This window comes from Panthera onca, chromosome D4, assembly GCF_046562875.1.
Source record: "Panthera onca isolate mPanOnc1 chromosome D4, mPanOnc1 haplotype 2, whole genome shotgun sequence".
NCBI classification, from domain to species: domain Eukaryota; kingdom Metazoa; phylum Chordata; class Mammalia; order Carnivora; family Felidae; genus Panthera; species Panthera onca.
In genome coordinates this window covers 2,840,873-2,851,779 of record NC_138351.1, presented here as the reverse complement: position 1 = coordinate 2,851,779, position 10,907 = coordinate 2,840,873, and the positions used below count along the sequence as shown (strand labels likewise).

General features: G+C 57.3%; 1 protein-coding gene across 1 annotated transcript; it reads right to left on the bottom strand.

Annotated features, from left to right (window-relative positions):
- Positions 1-2,600: 2,600 nt before the first annotated feature.
- LOC132663739 (putative serine protease 47) lies at positions 2,601-10,476 on the bottom strand. The gene is made up of 5 exons (XM_060610257.3): positions 10,268-10,476; positions 9,296-9,458; positions 7,743-8,020; positions 6,125-6,291; positions 2,601-3,593 (listed from the first exon to the last, which is right to left on the bottom strand). Exons 1-5 carry the CDS (start codon positions 10,461-10,463, stop codon positions 3,282-3,284), a joined length of 1,116 nt encoding a protein of 371 aa, XP_060466240.3. The 5' UTR covers positions 10,464-10,476; the 3' UTR covers positions 2,601-3,281.
- Positions 10,477-10,907: the final 431 nt, after the last annotated feature.

The following is a 10,907-nucleotide window of genomic DNA, read 5'->3' as shown; positions in this document are numbered from 1 at the left end:
TTGAGAGGATCATATGGTTCTTGTCCTTTCTTTTATTGATGTGATGAGTCACACTGATTTTGCAGATATTGAACCAGCCCTGCATCCCAGATATAAATCTTGCTTGGTTGTGAATAATTTTTTAATGTATTGTTGGATCTGGTTGGCTAATATCTTGTTGAGGATTTTTGCATCCATGTTCTTCAGGGAAGAACCTTTGACCTTGGCCATAGCAACTTCTTACTCAACTCATCTCCAGAGGCAAGGGAAACAAAAGCAAAAATGAACTATTGGGATCACGTCAAAATAAAAAGCTTCTACACAGCACAGCTGGCTGTCCAAGCTGGCCACACTCAGGCAAGCCAGGATGCTGAGGTTTGCCCTGTGACCTCAATTCTCTGCTGGGTCTAAGAAAAGCTGTTGATTTTTAATTTGTTCAATTTTTTTTTGTGTTTTGTGGATGGGAGTAATGGCTTCCAAGCTCCTTGTACTCCAGACTGGAAACAGAAAGCCTCTAATTGATTCTTGTTAGTTTGTTTTCATTTCTGTAGCTTGTCTGGGGTTGACTTGGCAATGACAGCTGGCAGCCCGTGCCAGTGCCCCATCTAGCAGGGCAAGGAGTCCCTGATGGTGGACCTTCCTAGTCCCGCTCTCCACCGACAGCCCCAGTGCCCCTCCAGGCCCTGCTCCCAGACTCACCGGCCCCTTGGCTTGGCCCCTTTCCTCCACCTCTCCCTTAGTCTGCCTACTCAGGAGTGGGTATATGGAACTCACTCTTGGGACAAGTGGAGTAAGCCTTTCCCTGATGTCTGAGGGGAGGGCGGGCAGGGTAACGGTCATCTACTTGCAGCCTGTTAGAGCCAGAATAACAAGGGGCTCCAGCTCTTGGGGAGAGAGATGTAGGTTCGAGCCCTTGTTCCACTGCTTACGGCCTGTGCCATCTCTACATCTGCTGCAGAACCCTACAGGGCTTCATTTCATCTTTAGAAGGAAGCTAAAGCAGGCTAGTACTGAGCACTGAGCTGGTTGCAAGTGATGGGGAAACTGGTTGGGTTGCAGCTGAAAGCTGGTTGTTCTGTCATGTGGGTGAGGTATGTGTGGGATACCTCCATCAGAGGTCTGAGAACCTCGGGAGGGGCAGAGAATCCCCTAGCTGCAGCCGCAGGCAGGCTCCAGAGCACAGCCAGCCATGGCTGCCATGCTTGCAGGATAGTTTAGGACCAGAAGAGCAGCTGACGCTCCAGCTCAACTGCCTGAGCTGCCCTGAGCTTGTGAGAGTGTGCGTCAACCGCATGCCATCTCAGTAACTCACTGGCATCCAGGGGCCTGAGCAGCCCTGCCCGGGGCCCCATTAGTGAATCTACCACCGAGGGAAGGCATCCTCTTTCCTCTTCCATAGACAGCTGAGCTGCTGGCGGGCACATGGCCAGGCATAGGGCACTGCACTAGTGGGGCTCCAGCCAGAGGGATGGCCTGGGCAGGGATGTGAGCCCTGGGAAGACACTTTAAAGTTTATTATTTACTTAGAGGGGGAGAGAAAGAGGGGGAGAGAGAGAGAGAAGGAGAGAGAATCCCAAGCAGGCTTCATGCTGTCAGTGCAGAGCCCAACGCGGGGCTTGATCCCATGAACCATGAGATCATGACCTGAGCCGAAATCAAGATTCAGATGCTCATCCGACTGAGCCTCCCAAGTGCCCCGGAAGACACTTTCCTGAAGCCTCCAAAGATCATCCTGGAAGGGGCCTCCTGCATCAGTGAGAACCCAGGGTTAATAGGCATGTGAGTCCACTTGTGCCCACCTGCCAACAAGGATCCAGGATATTTAAGCAATGCCAGAATTGGAAAGAATTTGCACTGAACCCTCCAAATGCCACTTGGTCTGTACTGGACATGCACCAGATAGGAGCTTTCCCACCTTATTGTGGGTCTGGGGGCTGGAGTGGGTGCACTGTGCGGCTGGGGCTATGCTGGCTGCACAAGGGCCTTTGTCAGGCACACTGCCAGGAAGGATGCCCTAGAACATTGCTTCAAGGCATATTGCCAGGCCACTATGTCCTGGGTCAGCTAAGCATAAAAGGTGACACCAGGATCCAGCTGCTGAAGGTGTGTGGACACCTCAGGCAGACTGGCTTGTGGGAAGCAGGGAGCAGTTTCACTGGACTTGGGCCCCTTCAGACTGGGGAGAGTGGGGCTGTGAGGACAGGTGAGGAAGGTGCTGGCAGTCAGCTCTAGGAACAGAGGTCTGAAGACTGCCGGCCTGAACTTTGACTCTCAGCCTGGCATCTAGCCTCCTCTGCTTCTGACTCACTCTCATAGACCCTCCATGTCTGAGAGCCCTCTATACTGGTGGCCACAGTATGGCCTGGGTCATGCACCCCAGTCCAACTCAGTGCAGAGTCATCCTGCACTCTGGGAACTTTTGTCCACCTCCATGGGGAGTCTGTCCTCCCTCCTCCAAACCTCTTGAATGGTGTTTCTCTACTTTGGGGAAACTCTTGTTCCCTTGCAGTGTAGACATCTAGTGAAATGTCTTACTTCAAGTTTGAGTTGAATTGTGTTCCCCCAAATTTATATATTGGAGACCTAACTCCCAGTGCCTCAGAATCTGGCTGCATTTGGAGATAAGATCTTTACAGAGGTGATTAACATGAGGCCACTAGGTTGGCCCTAATCCCAAATGACCAGTGTCCCTGTGAAGAAGAGGAGATCAGGACACAGACACACACAGAGTGATGACCCCATGAGAACACTGGGGGAAGACAGCATCTACATGGCAGGAGAGAGGCCTCAGGGGAAACCAACCCTGCCCACACCTGGATCTTGGACTTGCAGCCTCCAGGACTGGGAGATGATAAATTCCTGCTGTTGAAGCTGCGTGGGCTCTGATGTTTGTTATGCAGCCTGTGCTGACTGACACACTTCCTCTGAAAGCCTGCATGGTCCCTGAGGCAGGAGCAGGGTCTGAGTGGAGACGGTCTGCTCTCTTCCCAGCTGGCAGCCCTGGCTCCCTCCTGGGATAGTCTCCCTGATGAGTCCCTTTTCCTTGCACAGGGAGCCAGCTGACTTACCTCAAGGGAAGGAGGGGCAATGGGGTCCCAAGACAGGAGTGAGATGAGTCTTTTACTTGTTTTTGTTTTGTTTTGTTTCAGGCTTGGCTTGGGGGATGGCAGCTGATGGACAGGAGAGTCCAGGAGAAGGAACCACTGAGAGCCAGTGGGGCTGGGGAAGGGGAGGAGTGGAAGGTTCCAGCGAGCAGACTGGGGCCTGAGGCAGAGAGCAGGACAGAGGGGCTCGGAGGGTCACTACAGGGCCTGCTGCGGGCCCCTGAGCACGAACAGCAGCAGGAACCAGGTCTGGGGAGACATGAGGGTTGTGCTGTGCCCGGACGAGCCAGCCGTCCGCCAAGGCTGATCTGGAAACTGCGTCTGAGGAGCAGACGTGGGATCAGGGGGAGGTGTGAGCCTCTGGATCTTGTCGATCCAGTCGGTGAAGCAGTCAACCCTGGTGAAGACGCTGGGGTAGACAGGGTGCCGGCAGTCCAAGCCCCAGCTGGCCAGCCCCACCAGAACCCACGCACTGAGGAGGTTGCAGACGAGGGGCCCCCCGGAATCGCCCTAGGAAAGAGAGGGGAGTTAGTGCAGGTGACCGAGCAGGGTCTAAGAACACTAGGTGGCAGGGGTGCCCCTGGGTCTATGAAAGTCCAGACCAGCATCGAGCTATGGACACATCAAGGTGACACGGGCGGGCCTTGGAAATGCACTTCAGGGTGCTCCCAACTGACCCTGAGGACAATCACAGATCTAAATCCGTCATCACGTGGACTCTGCCCTCTGCCCCTGCACCCCAGGAAGGGCTGGTGGCCCAGAGGAACAAACAGAGCCCAGATCAGGGGAGGCAGACCCAGCAGGAGAACGAAGGCCAACACTTGTTACCACAGACCAGACACCGCACTGAATTCCCTACAGAAGCCTTATGAAGGGGAGGCTGGTAGCACCCCCCACTTCATGAGTGAGGAAATTGGCTGTGGTCACAGCACCGGTAAGTGACAGACAGAGACCAGAGCAGGTCCACCTGCCCCACAATCTGAGTCCTGAGCCATTCTGCAGTGTCCCCCGCTCCCTAGAGCTGTTTCCTGTGCCCACACTGGACCAGATGGAATGTCATGGACAGGCTATGGTGGCTGGAAGGCTACCAGGTGTCCAGCTCCGTGATGTCCTCAGCCTGGGGGTCCCCAGAGGGGGAGTGGGGTCAAGGGCACCATGGATGTCCAGCAGGCAGGCCGACAAAGGGCATCGGCTCTAAACTCCACAGGAGAAGGCAGGTGGGGGGCAAGGCTGGAAGGGAGATCTTTGGTGACAACCGTGTGGGGACTCAGGGGCTGAGACCTGTGAGGAGGTTGGGTCAGAAAGTCCATACCATCATCTGTGGCCTGGGAACCAAGAAACCAGACCTACGTCCTACCAGGAGGTGGATGGCTGAGCTTCCTGCTGTGACTCAGCAGCTCCCCGGACAATAATGAGAGCAACTGTCAGTGAGGCCTCCCCATGGCAGGCCCACCTCATGCCTCCTGCCCATGTTTCCTCGGGCTGCCACCACACATGACCACAGCGGACACTTACCCTCAAAGTTCTGGAGTCAGAGTCTGAGAACAGGTGTTTCTGTGCCTGTCCCTAGATCTTTTAGCAACACCAGGACTTGGGATTTAGGGTCCCTCCAAATCCAGAATGGTCTCATCTTGAGACTCTAATCACATCTGCAAAGACCCTACACAGTTCCCAGTAAGGTTACATTCTAAGGTTCCAAATGGACGTGAATTTGGGGGACAGCACTCAGACCACTATAGCATCCTTTCAACAACCCCATGGAGGAGGCCTCAGAATCCCATGCAGGCTCAAAGGTGCCACCCGAGGTCCCAGGGCAGGGACACATGGCAGAGCCGTGTCTCTGACTCCAGACCCCCCCTCCCCCAATCCTCGGTGCCTTCCATGCAGGAGGCAGGTGCACAGACATCAGCTCTTAAGGCTGGGGCCTGACAGTGTGCTTGGAGGCTGGGTGGGCTTGGAGTCAGGATGCTGGCAGAGCAGGCGTGGGCTGCCTTATGTAGGGCTGGTCACATTCCCTCTCTGGGCCTGCTTGCCCACCTGCAGGATGGGGCATCGCAGAGAGTGGAAAGAAATCTTCACAATCCACTGGGTTGTGCCCCATGGCAGACACACACCCAGAAAATACAAAATTATAAGGAGCTCTTGAAATAAAAAGACAGACAGCCCAACAGAAAAGTGCCGGGGGTAAAACCAGAAGGGAAACTCTACTGAAGAAGATATCTGGCGACAACAAATACAGGACAGTTTATTTAACTTAATCCGTCATCTGGAAAACACAAATTAAATCACAGTAAGATACCACGATGCACACACACCAAAAGGAGCAAAGACAGAGAGCGCTAAGTATTGGCAAGAATATAAACTCATCCGCTGCTCAAAGTGGTGGGGCAGGGGCACCACATCCCCTAACTTCTGCCAAAGCTGGGTGTGCACACAATCCAACGATTCTACTCGTGGGCTGCTGTGAATAGAAAGAGGATATAAAGCGGATGAGACACTTGGAAGTGAATGGAGTGGAAAACCCGAAAGCTCCCAAAATACTCCTTGACAGTGGACCCAACAACAGGACTGAATGCGCACGATGGCACGCGCCCTACGCGCAGACAGGGCAGAGGAAACGCACACACGGAGCACCGAGACGCCGGCTGCCAGCTGCAAATGAGCCCCACGGAGGGAGGGTTCAGAAGCCATCGTAAGGTGTTAGAGGTGGCGGCTGGGGCCCCCTCGGGTGTTAGAGTGGGCTGGGCGGTGGGGAGTCGGTCACACGTGTCAGGATAGGAAGATTCACCTGCTGCTCTTGGCAATCATATATGCCTCTGTGTGCGTGTTACACTGGAGCGAAAAGCTTGAAATGTGCTAACAACAGATGCTGTTTGGAGGTCCTGCCAGCAGATGCCCTCATGTGGCTTAGGAAGGGGTGAGCCAGGGGACACTGCTGGGGACGGGGAGCCAGGAAGGCCCACAGGTCTCCACAGAGCAGAAGCAACACAGGCCCACTGGGGAAACTGAGGCAAACAGGCAAGGGAAGAACAGAAACTCACGTGGCAGGTGGCCTTTCCTGTCGAGAAATCACCAGCACACAGCATCTCCTCCTGCACTGAGTAGGTCTTGCTGTTGCTAAGTTTTCGTCTGTATAAGATGTTACAGAACTTGTTCTCAATGAGGCTCACCTTACCCTCCTGGAGATGGAAGGGCGAGTGCAGATGTTCTGTGTGAATAGGAAGGGGGCCTATGGCGTGCACCGTGGGGAAGCCCCGGCCACCACGAAACACGCAGGTTGCTCAACACAGATGGGCCTCGAACACGGCTGCGGTCTTCCATCCGTCCCTAACAGGCTCCTCTCCTACTTCCTGAACAGTTCACACGCTCATCCATTCCCTCTACCTCACTCACTCCGCAAAGAAAGAAGGCAAATCCCACCAGCACAGCCATTCTCAGGGCCTTGGCCACCACTGACCCACCCACCTACGCTGTCACACACCATGTCCGCCCGTCTGTCACTGCCCTTCCTCCCATCCTTCCATCCACTGATTCCCCCCATCCGCCTACCCACCCCGCCTCTCATGCTTGTCTCCATCCCTCCGTCAATACCCACCAGCCACCAGCCACTCCTCTCCCAGCCACGCCGCCCCACACAGCCACCAGCACTCACCCCTCCATTCGTCTGTCCTCATGCTGGGCATACTGTAGACGCCACTGACACAGGGGGCATTGTTGTTGGGGACACAGGGCGAGTGAGGAACATGGACGGGATTGTGGGGACACAGGGCAAGTGAGGAACGTGGGTGGGATTGTTTGAGAAGTGATAAGCGGTGTGAAGGAAACAAAACAGGAGGAGGAACCCCTCTCAGCTCACGTGGGCAAGCGGAACTCCGCAGAGGAGGGGCCGAGTCATCGATGTAAAGACAGGGTGGCCCCCTGCATGCAAACACCAGTGGGCGGAGAGGCAGGTGGAGAAGCCGGCCCTGGGGTGAGGACGGCAGGAAGGAGGCTGGTGGCTGACTTGGGGTGTGCAGGGGATGTAGGGAGGGCTGGGGCCAAGGTCTGGAGCGTCTGACCGCCAAGGCAGGGACTCTGGACTTGTTCTAACAGTCCAAACAGCTGTGAGAGCACGCAGGGAGCTGAGCAGGGAAGTGGCACAATTCACGATTTAAAGTGAGCAGACAGCTGTGTGGGCACTAAACAGGACACATAGGGTGGGAGCTGGGAGACCAGTCTGGAGGCACAGGCAAGACGCGATGGTCTGTCAGACCAGGGAGGCAATAGCGGAGCACGTGCCAGGTGCCTGGGGTGGGGGTGGGGGGGATGTTAAAACAAGTGAGACATGGTCCTCGCCCTCAAGGAAGAACCAGCCTCTGTGCCTGCGTGTGTGTGCACGTGCGTGAGAGACAGAGAGAGACACAGAGACAGAGAGAGAGTGCTGGGGGCCAGGTTGCCCTATGGTTGGGACAGTCCCTCAGACTTAAGGAACTCTAAAGCTTTAGAATCGCACACTTTTCAGAACTAGAACGAAAACGGTCCAGTCCTCTAGAAATGAGGCACAGAGGCGCAAGGTCCCGTGCCCGCCTGCCAGGGGGGGCCCCTAGGGCTGAACCTGGCCTCCCGTCTTCCCTCCCTCTCTCACCCCCGCCCCTCCCCGCCTCTCCCACACGCCCTCACGGTCCTCGCTGAGCATCCCCCAGCCGGTTATCCAACAGGACAAGTTGCTGGACAGCTGCATGCCGGGGCTCGGGAGGCAGGCGGGGGAGATGTAGGAGGTGAAGTTCACAGGCACGTTCAGCTGCAGCATGGTTATGTCACTCCCGAAGGGGTGAAGCTTCTCAAAGTCTGGGTGCACGATGATCCGGCTCACAGACATCTCCCGGGTGTGCTGGCCGTGCTGGTATAGCCGTGTGCTTCCCAACAGAACCTGGTAGTCTGCTGGGGCTTGGGATTTGCTGGCAGGGAACAGCTCATCGTCACTGTCTCCGAGCCCGGGGTCAGCTCCCTCTCCCTGCCCCTCATCTACCTGCCCCTGCCTGCACGAGACTCCTCTTCCCAACCATCTTGGGGCTGTCTGATCTGCTGTCCCCGACCTGAGACGTGTGGCTTCCCTGTCACATCTTGAATTGGAAGCGTGGGGACTCCTTGTGCTCAGGGCTCCTTGGTGGGGCCTCGCATCAAGGCCTTCCACCTTATACAGAGGAACCCTGGCTCAAGCCTAGCTCTGGCCTGACCCTTCCCAAAGCTCCCCACGGCCCAACTTTGGCCCCACATCTTTCCTGCCCCTTCTTCCTGTAAACACCTTCCTGCCTGAGGGCTGTGTGCACACCTGTTCATAAGTATCCACAAAAGATGTGTTAAATGAGTGGATGAGTGCAGGAAAAGGAGCCTTGTCCCCGGAACATGAGTGATGAAACATCCGGCCCTGCCAGCCCTGCCAGACTTTCTGGTGGAAAGTCCTACCCCCACTCGGTGCCCAAACCCGTCCCTTCTGGCTCCACCCATGCCAGCTGGCACCTCTCCTGACCTCCCTTCTTGTCCATGGGGCCCTCCCGTCTCACCCACGCTGGACTGACACCCCCCGCCATGGCACAGAGGGGCTATGGAACAGGGTAGGTGCTGACAGGGCTCTGGGCCCTTAAAGCCAGTCAGTGCCCAAACTCTAGCTCCCTGGCCTGGGCTGTGATGCCCAGCTGCACCCTTGAGACCCCTTCTCATCTATTCAGAAGCTGAGTGCCAAGCCAGGCACCCTCCAAGGTCGAGGAGCCCACCTCCCACCCAGGCAGCCTGGCATATGGGTGCTGGCAGCCACGCCTCCTCCTGGGCACACAGTTCTGCAAAAATGATAAGAAAAATCAGCCGGCTGCTGGCTGTGTGTGTAGTCCCGGGTCCCTGCCTACAGTCTGTCACCGAGGAGTGTGGGGACACGGAGGACAAGCCCTGATCTGAGGAGGCAGAGCGCCTGCCCACACCGCGTGGCAGCCAGGACAGACACTGCCAATCTGTGCTGGGGGACAGGCACAGGGGCTGAGGACAGAGGGGGTGAGTGGGGAGCACATGCAGGTGGAGGGGACACCGGTCAAAGGCAGGAATGATGCGTGTCTGGAGGCTACACGCTGCTCCAGAGCAAAGCCCAGCGCATTGGACGCCCATCACCCCTTTTCTCCTCTTCCCCTTGCATCCCGCTGCCCCACTGGCCCCTCTGCTGGCACCCAGGAGGGGGGACTCACTTGAGAAAGCAGTGGGCAGTAGACACCAGCCAGAGGGAGTCGATGAGGACAGCTCCGCAGATGTGTGTGTGCTGGTACAGCAGGCTGGCCTGCCAAGGCCACTGGCCGGCCAGCACATCCTGGCCACCATAGATCTTCCCCGTCACCTTGGGCCTCCCGCACACTGTGGAGACACACCCTGCCCTGTCTACGATAGAGACACCGGTGACCCCAAGTGACGCTAGCACAGAGGCCTTCCTCCGCTTCACAGATGCAAAAACCAAGGCCAAGGGTCAAGGGGCCTGGCCAAAATGCCAGGGCCGCCCGGACCCTGCCTTCATCAGCTGCTGTCGAGGACAGTAGAGCCGAGCACAGGCCGGCAAGCCCTGTGGTCAGGATGAGGGCCCAGGGGTCTGGTGAGGCCAGGCAAGGAGGACCAAGAGAGGCCACAGCAGCATCCCCAGGGAGACAGATGTCCCTGAATGCACCTGCGGGGGGCTGGGCCAGTGTTCCCTTCAACTGGCAGCCTCCGCCTCCTCGCCCACTCTGCAAATGGAACAACTGAAGGTCTCAGGGGTTCCTAACCCGACCTGCTGGCCGTGATGCTTCCAGGGGGCTTCCTGTGTGCCCTCCACCTCACCCCGCCTCTCAGGGAGGGAGGTTCACAGCAGGAAGGAGTCTGTGGTGCTGGGTGACCCCGGGAGGGCCACTCCCCTGACTCAGGACGCTGTTTCTTAAGGAAGAGGGAGCAGTCTAGTGACGAACGCCCCGGTTCTGGGGTTCACACCGGGGGAGGGCCAGGGGTGTGCCTCACTCAGCAGTCCTCCCCCTCCCAGCCCCCATCCCAGGGTCAGGCCCTGCCACCCGCCCGGCTCCAGGTGGGTCCACAGTGGGCCCTGCGAGGGGGCGGAGAGAAGAAAAGGCCGTGGCCGCGCCCCAGCCCCTCCCGGGGCCGGAGCCCCCCCTCCGCCCACACGCCTCAGTCCAACGCACCTGCTTCTAGCGCCAACCGCTGCGCGCCACCCGCCTGCCGCCCGGGCTCCTCAGTCGCTGCCTCCACTGGAGCTGGAGCAGGGACGCGGGAGACCACTGGCCAGGATCCTCGTATGCCCGTGGCTAGCAGCAGCAGCAGCCGGAGCAGGGCCGCCAGCCAGCCTCGCCCACGGGGGGTCGGCCCCTCCTCTCCCATGACCCGGGACGCTGACCCCTAGCCTGACCTGACCTGACCCCCCACCCCTGACCCCAGGCCAGCCAATCCCTGGCCGCTCCTATCCCAGGCCCTGCCCTGCCCCTGTCCGCCCCCCCCCCCCCACTGCCCAGACCCTACCCCACTGAGCCCTGACTCAGGCCTGGACTCCTCCCCACATCTGGTCCTGACCCCACCCCTCTTGGCCTCCTGCCCAGCTGGTCCCAGGAGGGCGGGACCTCAGTGCAATCAAGGGCTCCTATGAATTCAAGAGAAAAGACAGTAGACACCACATAGAAAATAGCAACTGTATGAGAAAGCAATTCATGGGAGAGGGAATTTAAAGTATCTGTAGGCAAGAAAACATGCTTCATTTAACTGGTTAACTAGAAAAGGGAGTTGAAACATTACAGTGTGTCATTTTCAATCATCAAATTGCAAACATTT